Genomic DNA, 21,593 nt, shown 5'->3' with positions numbered 1-21,593 from the left:
ATGTGGTGGAAAAGCGGCTTAATTAAGTAACATGGGCAGTGAAATGAAATAGACTATGCTATGCTTCTGCTCCCCTTCTGCAGCGTTCACTATTCCCCTATGTATATTTTTACATAACAATGCATTACAGATTATGATCTTAAAAAGCCACACATTTTCAAAACATAATTTCAAGGATTGTTTTGCATCTTTATACCAAAAGATATTGACTTATCAAAATGGTTATGTTTCAAATATTCAAACAATGCTTTTGATCCTGCAGTGTATTATCAGCATCTGCAATGGCCCCAGTAAGCCCTAATTGGCTTTCCTGAGGAAAAGTGGCCATTACATATCAAACCCTCCAGCTATCTATATGCTTCGAGTGGGGGATTTAAAGTGCCACTAATTCACTGGCCAGTGACACATAAGACTATTTATAAAAGTACACTAACTTAATGAATGGCCCATAGAATGGAGAGTTAAAACATTTACTGTCCTTAGAGAGAGATAGAGAGCGATAGACACAAATAGAAGATGGAAAAGGGGGCGAGAGAGAGGGGGGAAAGAGAAAGGAGCGTGAGTGAGAATGAATGGCCCATCGTATAGAGTTAAAACGTTGAAAGTGCAAATACAAAGTGCAATGACAGGTGACCCCTCTTATAGCTCACACACACAGTTCAGACCTGCACAGCCATCTAGGCCACTTTACACCTAGAAAGAGAGAAAGACAGAGGAATGGAAGAGGAAAAGAGGGAGGCAGGAACACAGAATGGGGTGGCAGAAAAGGAATGGATGTGGGAAGTGGGGAGTGGAGGGGCAAGAGGATCAATGGAGACGACGAGGAAGGGATGGAGAGTGAGAAGGTGGGGAAAAAGGGATGCATGAGAGGTGTGCTGGGAGAGAAGGTGAGCTGGTGGAAAGAGAGACAGACATAATGAATAAAATAAAAAGAGAGTGAGCAAACAAATTAATTAGAATGAGATAGATCAGGAATGAATGGAAAAATAGAAAGAGAAAAAAAAAACTCATAGCAAGTTTGTACAGGTGAAGGTCCATAAATAGCAGGTAGTGCTCAGATAGCTAGCATATAAGCTAAGTAGGCCATATGCCATTTGATGGAGAGCAGGTCAGTGGAGAAAATGTGACAAGGAGAGAGGCAGAAAAGAAAGCTGGGAAGAAAGGGTGGTTGGAGAAAAGACAGATACTTCTCCATTTATCCCTCTTGCAGCCATCCATTGCTCTCACATTCTTCTTTCTTTTCTTTTTTTTGATATTATTAATTTATTTTTTGTTATCAGAGAATGAGAAGAGGACACATGGTATGACATCAGGCCTATGAACCAACCAGGACACTTCTCTCTTTCTCTCTCTCTCTCTCTAAAAAAGTATATCTATCTATCTATCTATCTATCTATCTATCTATCTATCTATCTATCTATCTATCTATCTATCTATCTATCTATCTCTGTATCTCTTTCTCTCTCTCTCTCTATATATATATATATATATAGAGAGAGAGAGATAGATATTTAGATAAATATAGCGTTTCTGCACAGTTTTCTTGAGAATTCATTTGAATGACTATTTGTGTGTTTCTGCTTATGTGTGTGTTTGTCTGTGCATGTGTGTGAGTTTCCTTGTGTGTGCGTCAGTCTTGATTCAGTATGTGTGTGTGTGTGTGTATGTGTGTGTGTGTGTGTGTGTGTGTGTTTTGTGTCAGGGGAGAAGGCTGCTGTGAAAGGCCATTACCACCGTGAGTCCGTGTCACTAGGCCTGTGAAACCCACGGGAGCCCCACCACTGATACAAGGGGATAAAACACACACATACACACGCACGGACACACACGCACACACACACTCTTGCAAGCACAGGTACACACACACAAGAAAGGTACAAAGACACACGCAAACAATCCATAAATATGACCACATAGGACTGCACAAGTAAAAATGTAGATCACACATGCCAGAAAGAACACACACAAAAGACACACACACACACACACACACACACACACACACACATACACTAGAGGGATTAAACAGCCCCAAAACAGGCCTTTGAAACATCATCAGTGTGAAGCTGCCACACATTAGCACTTTACAGGTCACAGCGCCCAAAACAGATATGGCTACCCTAGGAGATTGACCCTGTTTGGCACCCTATCGGGAGGAGAAAATCTCATCCACGCTTTCTCCCAAACCCAATAAGAGCCCCTCTGAAATCACATCATACTTCAGTGTGAGGTCTGTACGAAACAGCCCATTTGTGTAACTCTGTTATGTTCTAAAGGTAAAAAAAAAAGACAGAAAAAGAAAGAAAAAGAAATAACAGGTTTCTGGAAAAAAAAAAAAAAAAAAAAAAAAAAAAAAAGCTCCATCTCGCAGCACCTCTGGGTGGAGTGGTGTGCCTGCTGCCCTGTGTCTCTTTTTCAGTGTATTTGCCCACTGGAAACAAACTTTCACGACCCTTGTCTTCCTGTTGTGTCAGGCACTGGTTGCTCCATATATTCACATTATGTTTTTATATGACTTTGTATATGTGCTAATTAGTCTGAATAAATGGAATACATGGATAAAAAGCTTTCTTAAAGGCTTCCACATTTTAAGTATTATGACAGTACTCACTCCGCAGTCGATGTGCTCATGAATTTCCTTTGACGTCCTTTGAACACTCTTGTGATCTGGTTAACTTTGGTTAGCTTCAGTAATTTTTGCTTGTAAGCTTTAGATACTATTACCCCCTGTTCCTTGCATGACTGAAAAGATCCACGGGAGCCAAAGGATCAAAATGTAAAGAAGAACTGCTTACTTGTGATTTGGTTGATTTGTCATTAATTACAGTACCACAAAACCAGATTTCTTCACTAAAATATTTGTAAATCCTATCAAATGCTATCAGATCCAATATTTTACCTCCAGGTATTCACTGGGTGGAGAATCCCGACCTTGCAGACATGCTGAGGCAATTTAGTCCCACTGGCGCTATGAGCAAACTGCAAACTGGCTGATATGGGGTTAACCTGTTCTTCACCAAAGCTCGAATTTGCATCATAATTAGACCTCACTTCCTTGCTAGTGGCTTTTCATTGGCAGACAAATTACCTAATTTATAGTGAAGTTCTGTGGGCCAAAAAGGCATATCTCCTTTGGATTTGGAGTCATTAGTTAGAAAATTCTGCAACATCCAGCATATCTGCAAGGCAGTTTATGAGTGGCTAGACTAATAGTGTCATTAGGTTTTATGTGCAGCTATGACTGTGTGTCATTGGTACAAGAGTGAAAATTCATGCATGTAAATACAGAATAAAATGGGTCCAAAAATTGAACCCTGTGGGACCCCACAAGTAATGTCCACTGTGGATGTGGATGAGTTGCCTATGGTGGCTGAAAATGTCTTCTTGGAAAGGTAAGAAGTGAATGTCTGAAGAGCCATGAGAAGAGCTGAGAGCAATGGAGTTTCTCTACTGTAAAAAAGCATGGTCTTTATCAAGAGCCACAATGGCATCTGAAAGAATGAAATACAACTGAGCGGGGCAATGTCTGTGCTATAAATTGTTTTGAAACTATATTTTTGAATCAGAAAACATTAAAAAGAGCAGTGTGGAGATGAGCTTACAGGTAGCTGGAGATGAGGGATCAATACTTAGTGTACCACTGTTAAACCCAGAAGGGGGCAGAAAGCAGGTCAGAGAGCTATCAATAATACACAAAATGCCATGTTGAAGACTTCATGAGGCAGACTGTCTTGTGAAAAAGTGGGGTGGGAAGAGAATAAGATGCAAACCTACCGGAAAGGCAATAAACGTGAATGTTCAAATGCGATAACATTTTCCCTAATAATCATCACAAAGGTAAACAATGTCGCTGAAAAGAGGAACTTTTTGGCTGATTCTTACACAAAAAATAGATTTAATTCAGATATATCTCCTTTTTGTCAGATGTAATATATATTGACATTATTTAGTTAGCATTTTGCATTATATTCCAGTGAAGCCAATTTGAATCAAACTGACTTGAGCACAAGAAAAATGAGAGAAACACATTGAAAGATTGAGAAAGACTGAAAAGGAAAGATTAGGAGGGAGACAAGAAGATGGATAGAGATCAGAGGAGAAAAATAGAGGGATGAGTGGTGCTCACAGAGATAGACAGACAGAGATGGAAGGAGAGATGGAGATGAAGCCAGGAGGTGGAGGAGGAGGTGAGAGGAGTTAAGTTGTCCATTAGTGATGCGGCGTGCGGAGCCCACTCTCACAAGCGTTCCACAAGGTTAACGATAAGAGCCCCTCGGCAGCTGAAATGCTCAAGTAGCTTTTATCGTATCATAATAATGAATCAAAGATAAAATAAAATAAATGAACTCCAAAAGGCAAGCGAGTAAAATAAAACGTATGTGCAGAAGGCTGGGCGACCAGCAGCCCAAATAGAGAAGAGAGAGAGAGGGAGAGAGAGAGAGGAGAAAGAGAAAAGAGGAAAAAAAGGAGTGAAAACCTCTCTTTCCGCTATTGGGTCCCATTCGGTTAATATCTTCTTATGTCATCTGGTTGAAAAATATTTGCCTGTGGGTCAGGGCTCCCCCTGTTAGAAAAAGGCTTCTTAAAACGCTCGACGGCTCTCTGCTACATTAAATATCTGGCCTCTGCATCCCATTTACTGCTGCTGGCTATTAGAGAGGGGAGAGGGAAAGAGAGAGAGAGAGAGAGAGAGAGGGAAAGGGAGTGGGAGAGAGGGAGAGAGAGAGATAGAGAGAGAGACAGAAGGTGAAGGCAGAGCAAAAGGGAGGGAGAGTGAACGAAATGGAGGGAGGGATGGAGGAGTATAGAAAGAAAGAAAGAGAGAAGGAAAGGAGTGGAGGCTCGAAGGAAAAGGGGAAATGGTTGTAGAAAATGGAGAAATATGGAAAGCAAGAGGTGGAGCTTTTTTTTTTCCTGCCGAGAGAAAGAATGAGAGAGAGCGAGCGGTAGGACGACAGAGTGAGAGATGGAGTCTGAAGACCCTCTGTTTGTGTGTTCTCCTCATGTTTGCTTATGCTTGTGAAAAGGCCTCTTCTGTTTAATGTTGTACACAGCATGTCTTACATCAGTGTGTGTGTGTGTGTGTGTGTGTGTGTGTGTGTGTGTGTGTGTGTGTGTGTGTGTGTGTGTGTGGTGCCCTTGGCAAGAGCAGTTGATCTGTGCATTCAGAATGGACAGTCGTTAGCCACCCACCGGAGCAAGCTGTCACCACTTCCTCTTCTCTCCTCCTCCTCTTCTTCCCTCAATCCATTCATCCTTCACTCTTTCGTTTTATTTTACTGAGCAAAGGGACTCTAAAGGGGTATCGATATCTAAAGCAGGGGTTCTCAAACTTTTTCATGTTTCAGGCTCCCGATTCAGTCCTTGAGACGCTAATATAAAAACATATTTTGTGTTTACTATTAAATTTTTTATATGTCATTGACACAAAATCATGTAAATAAAACAGTGTTAAAGCAGTAACTTACACTGGAATATTTTAAATCTCCTACACCTGCTAAAAACTGAGGGTCAGGCAAAGAAAAATATATCTTAAAACACATCAGTACAGTTAAATTCATCTGTTTGTGATGGATCTTGCAATTCTGGCTGCTTTGTTGTTTGCCAGTGTCTTTTTTCTTATTCCTGTGTGAAGTTGGATGATAGGAGAACTTAATCCAGAGATGAAGTCACGTTATGTCAGGATGTTTCCACTGCAGTTACAATGGAGTTCAACAGGGAAATAATTTCAAAAATTGAGAGTCAAGTTTCGGTGTCGGGCCCTCAGTACCAGAGAGATCAGGCCTTTTCTTGACTCACCATCGTGCACCGACATGCAGCACTCACACGAGGAGAAATTCTGCCTGTACGGGGTAAAGGTACCAATTCCTCCACCAGCAGTCGCCATAATAGTCCATGATGCAATGCAGCCACAAGACAATGTGTGTGCAAGGCAGAATAAGGGGCCTGGCTCTCAGTTTTTGTGAGCATGAAAGCCTCTCACTGGTATTGCTATTGCTCTCTTCACTTATTTGTATAACCCAAAGTGGATACACCAAAAAAAGGGACTGACCGCATTTCATCACAAAATAACTCTTAGAAAGCACTTTTTCTTAGATTCTCAGTTTTGCTCAATTCTTGTGTAAGTGCTTGATGTGTGGGTAAGTCTCAAGGTGTGTTCCCTCAGGTCTTTGCTGGAGAAATGATGTATTTATCGTTTTATGCGACTTTGCAGGTTGAATTAAAAAACTGTGTGTGAAGAATCAGACAGTAAAGAGACAGAGGTCAAAACTGGAAGCCTGGTTTTAATTGATATTGCTCTACTGTAATAATCCTGAAAGGCATAGTCTGGAGTAACACATGTAATGTTTCAACCCATAGTAGTTTAAGTTACAGAATCATAGGTCTCTCTTTTTGCATTGAACAATATATACAATGTCAAATAAATACATTTACACAAATGGACATTATCGTCGGAGCACACTTGTATGATACACGTCACAAAAATATACAGGTAATTGTTTGTTTTGTTATCTTTTTTTTTTTTTCATTTACTGATGTGAAGCACATCTAAAATCTACGGACATGTTTTTAATAACACTACGGGGTCTCCTGTCCTCCGCAACTCTTCTTCACCACCCAAGGGTCTTTTTTTCGTTAAATATCCTTTTTTTTTCCCAAATGCCTCTCATCTTTCTCTTTCTCTTAAAATGTTTTTTTTTTTTCCTCTTTTTAATATTTGCAGATTGAGACTGCAGGGCTAGCCGCAGCGCATGTGGCAGTTACATTTGGGGATTAAATACAACTAACTAACTAAACACTCTGTAGAGCTGGAGATAGACGCAGTTTGGCCGTAGTAGTTTTTAGGGTCAGTTGTGGTAGATGGACCTTTTCGGCTCCGTGGCCCTGGCTAAGTTAGACGTCATTCTGTTCCTAGCTAGCGGGACACTGATGCATACAACAGTGTTTGCAGCTAACATGTCTTAGCTCTAGAGAAGGGGAATAACGCGATGCCCCTAGTGCAACCAGGCCAAACTCTTTCTATCAATGGCTCTGCAAAAACTCATTCAGTCCTTCCACTGCCTCTTAGAGAAAACAGCAGTTTGGTTCGTCATTACATTGCTCACCGTGTAATTTCTATGGTTTAATGATAATTGCAGAGTAACTCCAATAGATACATCAGCATTTGGATCTATAACCCAACACAAACAAGTGCAACTCTTGCCTCATCGCTGTACAGTTATCATAATATTGCTTCTTAAATAGGAAAAAAAAAATGTTTGTGGGGGGGAAAACACTTCCTTCCTATACACCTACATAGCATGTTGGCTATCGGCAGCTAGTTTCATCAAAGCTTCTGAAAGAAGAAACACACAATCTCCTTCATGATTGCAGCTGGTAGAATTGTGATTCGGTGTTTGGACTGAAATAAGACAACTACTCTGCTTTCATTTGATGGCCAATGCCCATTTGGCAGGAATTTTTACAGCAGCCATTTTCCAGATTTCGCTGGTGAGGCGTGAATTCAATCCGGTTGAAAAACAATAAGGTGCCAAATAAAGTGAACCATTTTCATTTCCTGCCAAGGTCAAGTCACCGTAATGACTTCATCTTTATTTTGCATTTTGAGCATATGATAAAGATATGATATTTATTACATGAAACTGACATGATTTTTGCACATCAGGACCAACAGTTACTAAAATTTCACTCTAAAAAAAAAAAAAAAAAGGAGTTTCAAGTTTTCGTTCTGCTACAAAATGTGGCATAGCCAAATTCAACTCAGCTCTAATCAACGCAGGGAGATTTGTAACATCTTTCATCACCTTTGAATTGTCCAGGATTTTACAGGGTTGGTATGACAACCGACAAACAGATAAAAACAGGAAAACAGAAGAGAAACAATAACACAGTAAGAAAACAGCACCTTTCCTCAATAGGTTGTATGTGTAAATTATAACTGTGTACACTAGATGATAAGATTAAGAAATCCCAGCATCTCGGACAATGAGAAAGACTTCGAGGTCAGCGACTCTCAGAATAAGACATTCAACATTGTCTTTGGGTACACGACCTACAAATATGTCCAATCACCTGTATGATAATTTATCTGAATGTTTCCTTGCTGAAAATGTATGCATCAGTATGTGCGCTGATGAGCCTTAAGATCGGTCAATTCGATATTTGTAGAGCAGATTCTATGTAACAAATTGCTCGTTATTAAAGGATTATGACATTTTTGAATTTATGTCTGGATCCTGTGGTTTAGTTCAGGCGCCAATGCAGAAACCTTTTCCACACACTCTACTTTAAAGAATGCTTGGTAGAGAAAAAACAAATGGCTGAAATGAAACATATGAAGATTTTTTTTTTTTTTTTTTTTTTTTGTCTTTAACACTCCCTTTCCTACGGCCACATCTTGCAGAGGAGTCATCAGAGAGCAAGAAAAACCTTTACTCCTCACTTTAGTGCCCCCTTTAAAATTCATTTCACTCCGTTGACTCTGTTGCAAAGCAAGATGCGTGTCTGGAAATGGATTGCAAGAGAAAAAAAAATAACAACAGTAGAACCAATACAAGAAAAGAACACGTTACTCATCTTCATAATTTCCCTTTTTGCCAGCTGAAATGGTAAAGATAATGACTGAGCTGAGCTGTATGGAAGGCGGTTATGTACAGCGAGTTTATCAAAAAAGAGTCACCTACGGTTCTGAATTACTCAAATGTCCTTTTTCATTTCATCTTTATTTAAACCTAAAGATATACAGTATATTGTTTATTCTACAAGAAAGAGTAGTTACACAAATTATCCCTTTTTAAATACTTGTATGGTGTTTCTTCATTTAGATACTTCATATTTATTTATTTATGTATAGTTCGGTAAAGATGGATACTGTAATTTGATCCTGGTGGTCTAGTAAGTTTCTAGAAGAGCCTTATATCCGGTTCGGTTCATTGTGAGAGAATCCGGTGCCCAGACCCCCTGCGGACTGATCCGACAGACAGACAACATGGCCTCTACTCTACTCTGTGTTGTCTAAAGAAGAAGCACACGGCACAAGAACGGGAACCACCACGAGAAAAAGTACACAGCATCGCCTCGGAGGACGTAACAGAAAAGGAAAGGAAGAAAAAAGGAAAAAGAAAGAGGAGTTTAAAACAAACAAACAAACAAACAAACAAAAAAAACAGACATAAAACAAAAGAAACAGTTTTCTTTTTGATAGAAAAAAGCACAGCAAACATGAAACACACATAGAGGCTGAACTACATTTTTTTCTTTTTTTTTCTTCGGTTTTGTTTCCAATAAAATGTCTTATGTTAGAATTATAATCTGTTTAATTTACAATATACAATGTTTAAGAAGGCTGAGAAAATACCCCTTACTAATAATACTGATGTTTGATACAGAGCGATGTGATGTTGGAGATTAACTAGACTTAACTGCAGCACTCTTCAGCTGTGACGAGTTGCCATTTTATATTAGATTACACCATAATCTAGATTACACGTTTTGGCATTCTTATTCTGCTTTAGAAATTACATAAATTATGATATCAAAAAAAAAAAAAAAAAAAAAAAAAAAAAATCCCTAGACTGTATTCACGGGTTCAAGCATGATCAATCAATCGTATGCTTTCTTAGTATAACAATGAAGTTAATGTCTTTCACTTAACTGGAAATTGTAATGCTACTTCCTGGAATTAAATGGTCTTGAGTCAGCCTTTCTATCGACCTGCTTTTCTATTTCCTACCCATAGACACTCAAGTGTAATTTAGCGGAAAAAGTTTCGGAATTAAATCTCCAAAAGTGATTGTGAGCCACTATTATTAGCACCATTTAAATACTGTAATAGGTAACAAGTCAAATCAAGCTTATTAAATTCACATTTTCCAGTGATATTTACAAAACTAGTGGCCAGCAAAGACATCCAGTTGTCCACTACCGTAAAGTTGAGGTGTTTCTGGTCATGTTGTGTTTTTGAAATTTCAACATTCAGCAGTATTCAGATGGTGTATGATAGAGTTGACGGCGTTTACCACCACAACACAAAAGATTTTTTTTTTTTTTTGGAAATTGTAAAGCAGTGTGTCTATGGACAGGACGTAGAACAGCTAGCTAATATAAAGCAGTCGATGTCATGCTGTTTGAATAGGATGACGTTTTTTTTTTTTTTTTGCTTGCATTATTTCCCTCAGTGCTGGTCTACATCGAGTCAGGTTATTCTGCTGGTCCCCACACTCATCTACATGGCTGATGGAACACACACCTTCGGACAGCGGACAAAGAAACAAATTCATTTAAAGAGAAAGCTGCTTCCTTCGGAGCCTCTCTTGCAGCTACAACGATGAGCTGTTGCTTTTTGCAGACAAAGAGTCGTCTTTTCACAACGCCGAGATTAATTGCAAAAAGAGCTTGGTCACGAGAAAGGTGCAAATATCAGAACCATGTGGGAACTGCGAACTGAATGTTGCATGTTTCACAATTCAGCTCACGGCATCGCCGGATTTTAACCCTAAAACTGACCACAACGGCTTCCATGTTTTGATGTGAGAGCGACGGTGACATCTCACCCTGACGTTCCTTGTCCTCACGTCTTCCTGCTTAACTGTCTCTAAGGAATTATTGACTGTTATCTAATAGCTTATGGCAAATCACACAGAGAGAAAGAGAAGCTACAATTCTCCTCGAATCCCCCGTCCCCTCCCTCCCTCCTCCCAAAATTTAAGACTGGCACAAAATGTTAATATTGCATACTTTGTCCATATGCACACCCCTCTCCTTTTAAAACCACTATTGCTCGGAGTTTTCTAAGATAAACGCAGATTTGTTAATACATTATTACTTGTTTTATATATATGTATATATATATAATAATTGCTGAAAGTGGTCAAGCTGATAGAAAAAAGGAAAGACATATTGATTGATTCAGTTTTAAGAAGACAATATTAATAACAAAAACAAAGCCGTGTTTATGTCATATACAGGATGACAATCGTAATTATTTACAGCCTTAGCATTGTTATCATCACTAATATTATTTTCAAGTTAGAAATAAACAAAATCAAGGAGTTTCAAAGCAACAATACTTATTTCTTCAGTCAGTTTTGTCAGCACACTGTTCCGTCTGGTTCGTATTGCATTGAGCGACTGAAGCTCCCCCATCACTCCCTGAATGAACTAGAAAAAATATCTCCACACTGACCCGAGGGATGAACTGGAAGACATGAATGCAACGGAGCAAGAAGGGTAGTACTGAAGTGACGTTTTGCAGTTTTTGGAATCAAAAAAATACGACTGGGCAGGTAATTGGCATGGGCTTCATCTTAATCTTGATGGCACATTGATAGACTCGGAGCTGAGAACCATAACCGGCTGGTCTTGTGGTGAACTGCAAGCCTGGGTCGCTAAGTAGCCGAAAAAGTTTCAGATAAATAAGCAAATGCGAGAGGAGCGTTTGGTTTAATAAAGCAGACAGGATGTGAACTGAGCCTCCTTTGCAAACGCACCGGGTAGCCGAGCAGGAATCCTTAACGGAGCTAATCAAGGCTGACCTGCTACGTTAGCTCATTTTAGCAGCAATATTTCCACTTTTGCTCTAGCTTACTAAATCAGTCGCACCTCAAGCAGTTCGAATATTTGAAACTGTGTCCAGACATCTATATTCAGCCCAAGTCAGGCGTGCAAACACTCATTACAATACTATGATAATACTGACAGGTTTGGGAGGCCAGGGACACTGGTCCTCAACAAATACAACAAATATCATATTTGACTTATAGGTGAAGTGGGGGAGTCATGGGGAACCAGGAACTGTATTCAGGGAGAACCAGGAAGTGTTTAGAGTAGTGGCTTTCAATCCTGGTGCTCAGCTCCCACAGCTTTGCTGGTTTTCGTTCCAGCCATTGAAGCAGGAATTATTATACACCTGGGATGCAGAGTGAATGTGATTCACTGCAGATGACGACGTGGCTGGACAGAAAGCAGCAGCTCTGTGGGTCCCGAGGACCTGAACTGAAGACCACTGGCTCAGAGAACCAGGAAGTATTTTGGGTTATGACAGTAAAGTTTGCTGGCATCCTTTGAATGGATGAGTTCCATCCTTTGGCAGGGCAAATCTCCTCTTCTTTTTTCCTCTCTCTGTCCATCCATCCATCCATCCATCCAATTTCAACATGTAAATTGACAACAAATGTCATTAGTATTTTAATGTTCATACCCCTCCCCCCCAATTTCTTCTTGAAGACTTAAAAAAACTGTGTTGAGGGAAAGTGTTAGGGAAAAGGAGCCCAGAGTGCAGGATTGCAGTCTCTCTCAACTAAAATGAAGAGTTGTCCATTCATTTTGAATGTGTCCACAATTAAGCGTCTTGTCATTAATCACGCCTTAATCATTTTTATATGCATAAGCGACGGTTTGTCTTGCCATCATCAATGTTCAGTATCGCCATGATATCTCTTTAGTGATTGTTAGTAGTTTATACAGGAAATACCTCCTTTCCTTGGTAGTAGGGCGGTCATGTCAGTCAGTCTCCCTCCAAAAAAACCCAAAAAACAAAACAAACAAGAAAAAAACAGCTCAAGCGAGTACCCCTTTGTCGGAGAGTGGAGGTTTAGGGATTCAGGCATGAGGTTTAGGATACTTGTATGTTCATAGGGGGATGTGTCAGCAGACATATCTCAGGGACATATTTCTTTGTATGTATCTGTGTGTGTTTCTGTGTGTGTAAAGAGCAGGAGGTCAATCAAAGTTGTTGTTCAAAGTTCATTTTGGAGCTCAGGAGGTTCAGACCAGTGTTTAGCTGTCTTTCCATCCTATCCAACCCCCCCATCCTCAGACCTTGGCTTCCAGCAGCTCCAGGAAGAGTTTGTGCATTGGGACTTTGCCGTCCTGCTTGATGCTGTAGAAGTGCTGCACGGCCTTGGTGGAGGTCTGGCGGAGCAGGGGGAGGGTCATGAGCAGCTTGCCTGCCCGGCGAGGGTCTTCCTGGTGCTGCGAAGCCTCGTAGTCCTGCAGGGCCTCATGAAGAACGTCCTGGAGCTTCTGCACTGCATCCACATCCTCAATGTGCATGGAGTCTGAAGAAGGAGGGTGAAAAATGTAGATTAATCCATGTGTGAACAACATGCTTATGTGTATCTTAAAGTCTGTGTCCCCAATGTCCTTGGGCTATGGAGCACAAGCAGAGGGGTGGGGGTAGTTTGTTTAAATGTGGGTAAAGCATTTTTGAAATATTTTCCTCTGTAGTCATGAAAAAAATCAATTCAGAAAAGTTCCACTGACTTGTTAAATTTTCTAATCCCACAGTTTTCACTGTCATGAGTACAATTTAATTAGGGTTTTAATGTAAAATACACTGAGTCTTCCCTTGGTATGAAATGTACTATGTTAATAAAGTTTGCATTGCCTTGTCTATTGTTATAATTTGTAAATCACATCAAATGATTACATCAAATGCAGGCACATGGAAGGGGATGTTTATGCATTAGTTTTACAAACATGATACAAAAGGACATGTATGGAGAACATGTAGGTGGCACGCAGGGTGTTTTGTTGGCTGCTGCAGAAATGCATAAGAAATGAAAAAGTGATGTCTTATTAAAATAAGTATTCCAGCCTCCATTTGAGTGACTGAAATGCTTATCTTCTGCTTTTTCCAGCAATAAAAACAGGCAAGCTCTGCTGTGTCGAGCGCTCCCGCAACTCCTTAGGATTATGTTTACAACAGTGTGTCTTTGTCAGTGCCTGTGCCCCCTCTCTCTCTCTCTCCTGTGATATTGCTCTGTGCCAGAGGAGGGCCTGATGTTAAAGACCCACTCCAAAATCCAAACAGAAACAAAGTGGCAAGGATGCTTCTAAAATGGTTGGGGCTATGCAATCAAAAATGTATTAAAATATTACTTATTCAAAGAGTGATAAAATTTGATAGCAAAATGTGAATTTGACTTATTGTCTAAGATATAATGCTCGCTTATGTTTGCATAAGAAATATATACAAAACAAAGAAGAAAAACTGTTTTATGAATTTCAGAGTGAGGATAATTCTTCAATAAGACCTTTTCACCCCCAGCTGTTGATCATCATTGTTACTGTAGTTTGTCATCAGGTTCCATTTACTTGGTAACATTCCTCTTTTTTGTGTCATTATCCCTTGAACCTGTTGTTTTCTGTGCCACACATCATAATGGGATTCATAAAAACAAACTGACGTCTTCCACTTAAAGGAGCACTGTGCAAATTTAAGGTTGACTGAGGTGAGGACACAGAAGCACACAGTAGCTGATTTGAGGTGCTGACACACGGAGATGTGCAACAAAAAACAAAAATGATGAGCCATGCCTGGTGATTTGATTAAAACACTGCACTGAGTCAAAGAGTGCGCTATCACTTTTCTTTTTTGACTAAAGTAACATTCAGACTCAATTGTCTGGAGCTTCTGGAGCCGAAAAATATAGATTGTGGAATGAGCACATATCTTACATTATCAGTGAGTCAGAGTGACAATGGGAACCACATAGATGTGAATTATGTGCTTATTCTGGGCCCTCACTTCAATGCGGTTTCATGTTGTGCAACTTTAAGCACTTCAGGAAAGGTGCTGCTGATGACAGAGTCACCAAAATGTCTTAAATTTTAAGCCTAAATCGTCTAGGGGGAAAGTAAATCCAGCAACTGGGCTTTGAATGCCGGGTACGCTCCGCTCTCTCTGTTTTAAGTGTGGATGTGTGGGTGTGATGAATGGACAGACAGAGACAGGGTGGGCGGAGAAAAAGAGATAGACCTGTAACATGATGGAGAGGATGCAGCACCTCTGGAGGTAGTCCAGTTTGTCTGTGAGTATGTGTGTGTGTGTGTGTGTGTGTGTAGACGGCGCGTATTTGGTTGCACATGTGTAATCTATCTACGGGCCGACATACCGTGTGTATTTCAGCATACGTGGCAGTAAAGGTTGAGAATGTCCCTCTGTGGTAATGCTCTGCATCGCCCCTTAGGGAGCCAAAGTCTTAATGTGAGCTGGCCTTTAGCTTCCAACCTCCGATCAATGCCTCCGATCAATGACTACATGCATGTTAAATAATAATCACAAGGCTACTATTGACAGACCATCAGACACACACACTAACAAACACACCTACTCCTACACACACACACACAGTAGTGCTGCGAGAGGAGTGATAGATAGGAGATATAGATGTGCATGTGTGTATAAACTCATACACATTGACCATTTTTTTTTACCATTTTTTAAAATTATTATTATCTTTTTTTTTTTTTTTAAACAGACACACGCAGATTAGGCTGTCCCAGAGCGCATACGCTGTACCACTGAGGCCAAGTGAACCGCAGCGGCCTGGTTTCAAATCTGGCCCAGACTCTTTGCTGCATGGCAACCCTCTCTCTCTCTCTCTCTCTCTCTCTCTCTCTCTCTCTGCCCTGACTTTCCTGTCTCTCTCCACTGTGACGGTCTAATAAATGCCCCAAAACATAATCTTAAAACAAAAAGACAAACACCGATAAATGCACACACACACACACACACACACACACACACTCACACACACACACACACACAGCCACTCCCAAGATGTAAAGCCACACAAACAGATGTCTGTATAAAGACGTCTGGACTGCAGTGGGTAGTGACTGCGTCTATTAATAACTGCAGTAAAGAAATAAATACATTAAAAAAAAAAACGAATAAAAATCTGACTTCCAGAAAACTGTGCCAGGGGCTGCGCTGTGTTTCTGCGTGCGTCTGTGTGTGTGAATAGGCGCAGGACAGGCACCAGCATACTGTGCTGAATGACTTACGCAGTATCAAGAAATATTTGCAATTCTTCAGCTTTTAACATTTTAAGGGTGTCTGCAGGAAATGATGGTTTCTCTGCAAGACGTGTGTGTGTGTGTGTGTGTGTGTGTGTGTGTCTGTGATCCCAGATTGTGGTACAGTGCGATGGTCGTCTGCGGTCTACCCGGGGAAGCTTTTTGGCCTTTGGTGTGGAAAACTGACGTGTGATCAAGCAGAACACCTCTCACAGCAAACTGCTTCCTTCCACACACACACACACACACACACACACACACACACACACACACACAGAGTTTCCACCAGTCTAATGAAAATGCCAGCATGACCAGTAATCTGATGAGAAAGCATGTACATACACAAACACACAAGGTGAACACAGGCACACATTTGAACACACACACACACACACACACACACACACACACACACACACACACACACACACACACACACACACACACACGCACGCACAACACATCTGAGCACAACAAACATGCACAGAAACTGTAAGTTGCACACATGAAAAATCAAACAGATTATACTAGAAAAATAAATGAAGCATAGACTATATGATCACAGACACACACAGACAGACACACACACACACACCCATAACTGAGCACCCAGGGTTGGATCTATAGTGTAATGCATGTATCAGTATGCAGGACCAGACCAGTCAGTAGGTCGGATTCTATAGGGATCAATAGAGGGCTCAGCTTCCACCGGGTCTCGAAATTTCTACTTTTCCTTGGTTAAACAACAATTGGCCGTCCTGTCATCTGCATTTAAAATCTTATTTCTTCATACTTCTTTTCATACTGCATTAAGATACCGTGCACAGCTAAAAAACATGAGTGGAGATGGGCGAGAGGGAGGGAGACACTCACTGAGCCTCCAAATTGATAATAATACGTATATATCACATAGTTAATGTCATTTTCTTTTCTTGAGTAGCATTAAAACATGACGGATTGATTGTCAAAATCCTACATGTGGTGCACAGGTGCATGTCTTATTTGAGGGTAACTGTGGTAATTCAGCTGCCCACTTTCCATTGTTAAGTGATAACATATTGCAAACTCATTATAAACTATAATTCTGCTTAGCACGGTAAACACTCTACATCTAAACATTTCAAGTTTTTTACTCTTTACTCTTGGGTTTTTAATAATCAGTCCTTAATGCCAATCTGGAATGAATGGAAGCTAAACTGAAGTGTAATGAATTCCTCATTGTTTTTGATTAATATACAGATGTGTGTTTCGTATTAAAACTGTTAGGCATGGCTCCTGCCTGTGCAGTGACCCACAGCACACTCACAAGTAAAGCAGCAGAAGTTAATGAGCAGGAGCACATGAGGCTGTTTAAACACACGTTAACATATAACACACAGTGCGCGCACACACACATGCACACACACACACACACACACACACACACACACACACACACACACACACACACACACACACACACGTTCTGTTTCCTGTGGCCAGTTTAGCTGTCTTTACATGTGGGGCACGTTCGCTAACATTTCTTAAGGCTTGCCTTCATTAATGCAGACGATTAGCATCCTGTGAATTAATTAGTGTCAATGCCCTTCAAAATGCTAATGCTAGCATTCTGTTGTCTTGTCGAGCAGTCAGAGACTCCAGGCGCTGATGCAAAGTTCTTGTTTGGGAGTTGGCTGTTTCAGTTTCAATCAGCCAAACGAATGGCCATTTCAAAAGTGAGTTTTGTAAACAGTGAGGAGAGGTGGTGTAAAATTTGTTGTTGTTGTTTTGGGGGGTGATATTCATTGCTCTCCGCATGAAAATGAATAAATCAACAACAAAAAAAATGATTAAATCAATCAGGCAACCATTAAAAGGAGTCTCAAAATTCTGAAATAAAGTAAGAATTCTGAAAAAAATGCCAGAATTGTGAGAATAAAGTCAGAATCTCATAATTCTGAGATTAATCACAGAACTCAAATCAAACATACAAATAAAAACCACACAGAGAGAATGGCATGCCTAACAACTACTGTCTTTCTCACTTTCTCGCATACTTTCATGCATTGTTTTGTTTTGAGAACTGCAGCTTTTCCATTTTTGGTGGAAATGTTTTGAAAAAAAGAAAAGAAAAAGAAAAAGTCACAACAGACAAGTAGCAATGCCTGTTCCGGTGAGATCGATTATATAAAAATGAGCCAGCTGTCAGTGGCACATCTGCAGCCTACTGGTAGATCTCACATTCAGGCTTGTAGCTGTGTTGCTGTTCTGTACTTGTGTTGTTACTGACGACACAAGTAAACTCAGCTTGTCCACTGACACAGAGTGGAGATGCAATAATTTGCCTCAGCATGCTTTCATTGTTTGTCTTTTTTTTTTTTTTTGTCTCTGTCTGTGTCTCCATATCCTGTTTCCTGCTATTCTCTGTCTTTCTTCAAAGTCCTGATCTGTATTTATTGTACGGCGCCCCAATCATCACTCATGCTCTCTCTGATTGGTTGTTTTGGGGTGGGGCTTTTACCATAGAGGAGGGCAGAGGAGCAAGTGCATACTAACCAAGGAGACACTGCCCAAAAAGCTTCAGCAGGGGAGTGACTTTGGCTACAAGGCCTCTGTATGGACCTGTGCAGTCAGGATTTAGGCTAAAACAAGTGAAAAGACACTGTGATGTGTCTGCTCACAACGTCAAGGCACAAACAGCCGACCAAAACCACAGTGTTGTTGTAATTCCTCAGTCTACCACAAGGGACCTGCACTCAGCAGTGGTCACAGATTGGGACTCTGTCTATCAAAGTGGCTTCGTTTCAAAAAGCCTATGTAGTGCCTTACTGGCTTTCACAATTTTCTGAGCAACACTTGTGTTATTATAATTATTTGTATTATAATTACAGTTTATTCATACCTCACTTATACTTTTGAAATGTGCTGCTTCAATGTGTAGAGCTCTCTCTCTCTCTCTCTCTCTCTCTCTCTCTCTCTCTCTCACACACACACACACACACACACACACACACACTCCTGCCTCATCCAAGGGTGTTTTTTGAGGCAACAGAAATCATCATCATCATCATCATCATCATCATCATCACCATCATCACCATCATCACCATCACCATCACTGTCACTGTTGTATAACTGGTGTAACCAATCAGCATTTTCATTTTTCACGCAACAACACACACACGTGCACACACACACACACACACACACAGAAACACAACCACAGCCGGGGCCAAGAGATTGATTGTCACACACGGCCCTCAGGAAAACAGTCTGTCAATACTGTGTACATGTGCACGGGAGTGTGTGTATATGGGAGTGTGTGCATTCGAGAATGTGTATACAGATGTATTGTGCATGTTTGAGTACGTGTGTGTATGGGGGGTGGTGAAAATGTGCATATGTAAGTGTGTGTGAGAGTGTATTTGTATTTGTTCTTGTGTGCATGCGTGCGCACACACAAAAGACACAAAATACACACACACAAGAACAAGGACAAATACACACACACGCGTGTATGTGTGTGTGTGGATGACAGCAGAATCAGAACAAATAGCCCCTCCCTCTCAATTCAAAGTGCTCCCATTGCATTCTCCCATTTAAACACATTGTATTGACAGCTTCCCCCTTGTAATTAAAGAGTACTGAAGAGCTGGCCGGCTTCCAAGACAAAGTTCAAAAGATGGGGTCATGGGAGGAAGACGGTGTGTGTGTGTGTGTGTGTGTGTGTGTGTGTGTGCGTGTCAGTCAGTTGTCGATGCAGCTGGACAACATCAGAGAGGGGGCTTTATCGACAGACTTTGGGTCCTAATGATTGCACCTTATTTAACAGGCATCTGAAGAGACGGCTATGCTAATTGTAAAAGGGATCGCCACTTTGTTGGGTGCGTTTCAGGTTGAGTGTGTGTGTGTGTGTGTGACTGTGTCTGTGTGTGTGTAGCCTGAAAAATGAGAGAGCTGATTGGTTCTGCTGGCTGGACAGCAATGATGGTGACGATGATGATGATGATGATGATTGTTCAGTATTTGGCAAACTGTAACCTCAAAACACACCCTTGGCTAAAGTGGGAGTGTGCATATAAATCTGTGCGCGTGTGTATGGTGTGTGTGAGTAAAAGACACACACACACAGAGAGAGAGAGAGAGAGAGAGAGAGAGAGAGAGAGAGAGGTGAGTATTTAAATCAGTCCTTTGATGGTTCAGCTCAAATGAGTCCCATGGGATCAGGGATTCCTAGGATTAACTCTTCCTTCACCAGATATGCATGCACACATACACATGTAGACACACACACACACACACACACACAGAGTTGTCCACTCTCAGTCCTCTGGCCACAGATGTGTACAAACATCTCAGGACACCTCTCTGTCTCTGGGCCATACGGCAGCTGATTAAATTGAAGTAATATTACATCTAGCTTCATGAACCTATAGAGGGGCATACTGTATTTTGAGTGCACGACATTTAAAGGCATCATTTAGTGTTAAGTATTTACTCTGCCAAATCCTAGTGGGCCCCTGCCATCTTTACAGCCGTCCATTCAAATTACAATTTTCTCCCAGTGTCTTTCTTAGAGTTTGTGTATGATGGACATGAGCTTGGCAGGCGAGGGGTGTCCTATATTTGAAAGGCTGCTGATTTGATCTAAGGCACCACAGCAGGACAAGCCCGGTGTGTAACCATATCTAGGACCTACAGGGGTATATAATCCACTTTTGCTCACACAATTGTGGATCCCCAGTGACTCATTAGGGGGAAGATGAAATGGCCAACACAACTGTCAGCTGATCTTAAAAGGAGAGAGCAACCTCGACTAATCCTACACCCTGGACGAACCCGAACCCCTCACCTGAGTTAGCCAAAGCGATGGCCTTGAGAGTGACAAATTCCTCCTTCTCAAGTTTCATCGTCTTGTATTTCTTGACCAGCTGGAGGATGGCGTTGTTCAAGTCCAGAAGTCCCGCAAGCTTCGACTGGTCCTCGTCCATGATGTAGTCCTCGGCGTACACCAGCTAACACACACAGAGATGAGATGGTGAAGACGCTTTAAATACATTTGGATATGTTGAGGTTCGATCTGATAAAAGCCGGACAAAAGCCAAAGGTACTGACCTTGTCTTCAAAGGACAGCGAGCGGTACACGACGCGCAAGATCAGGATCTCCATCCATGCGCTCTGCAGTAGACTCATCTGGTCTGCCAAAGACAGCGTGGAGAAACCTGAGAGAGAGAGAGAGAGAGAGAGAGAGAGAGAGAGGAAGGAAAGAAATGTAAAATGTGTGACACTGTACTCAAAACTACGGGTACCTGCTGAAATGTTGAGCGAGACACTGAACTCCTCACTGCTCCCAATGAGCAAGTCGAAAAGGCCTCCGCCATCATCATCAGTGTGTGAACATGTGTGTGTGTGAATGGGTGGATGTGACACATTCCTTGTAAAGAGCCTTGAGTAGTGGGTCAACCAGCAAAGTAACTGTATAAATGCAGTCCATTTACCAAAATGAAGAAAATCAACAGCAAGAAAGATTCATGGAAGAATAAAAGTTATAAAACTTGACTGAACTGAACTGGATTTGGACCGGAGAAACCAAGACGACTTCCCCTGACCTCACTGGAGATTTGATCAAAATGTCCATAACACACTCTGCTCTGTGTATATTATGTGTCTGATAAACAATCTTGAATTTGAATGTGAACGCTAGAAGGATGAAGGAGGGGAGGAAAAAATAAAGGTTGCTTTGATGCAAAGGAGAGGGTCAAGGCCTGCTCTCCTCCCCCCATCCATCCAGCTGACCAGAGGACTCCTCC

The 21,593-nt window shown here is 41.1% G+C and overlaps 1 protein-coding gene across 3 annotated transcripts in view; it reads right to left on the bottom strand.

The window, feature by feature from the left end:
• Positions 1-6,264: 6,264 nt before the first annotated feature.
• esrrga (estrogen-related receptor gamma a) overlaps positions 6,265-21,593 on the bottom strand; it is a 107,892-nt gene continuing 92,563 nt past the window's right edge. For all 3 annotated transcript variants that reach the window (XM_030080215.1, XM_030080203.1, XM_030080211.1), the window contains exons 7-9: positions 20,899-21,005; positions 20,636-20,798; positions 6,265-13,058 (exon numbers count right to left, since the gene is read on the bottom strand). In XM_030080215.1, the coding sequence (XP_029936075.1) occupies positions 12,814-13,058; positions 20,636-20,798; positions 20,899-21,005 (515 nt within the window). In that variant the 3' untranslated portion in view covers positions 6,265-12,813. The remainder of the gene's footprint in view (positions 13,059-20,635; positions 20,799-20,898; positions 21,006-21,593) is intronic.

The sequence above is a fragment of the Myripristis murdjan genome, chromosome 3 (assembly GCF_902150065.1).
Source record: "Myripristis murdjan chromosome 3, fMyrMur1.1, whole genome shotgun sequence".
Classification (NCBI taxonomy): domain Eukaryota; kingdom Metazoa; phylum Chordata; class Actinopteri; order Holocentriformes; family Holocentridae; genus Myripristis; species Myripristis murdjan.
Note: the sequence above shows the minus strand (reverse complement) of the source record. Positions and strands in the feature narration are given on the sequence as shown.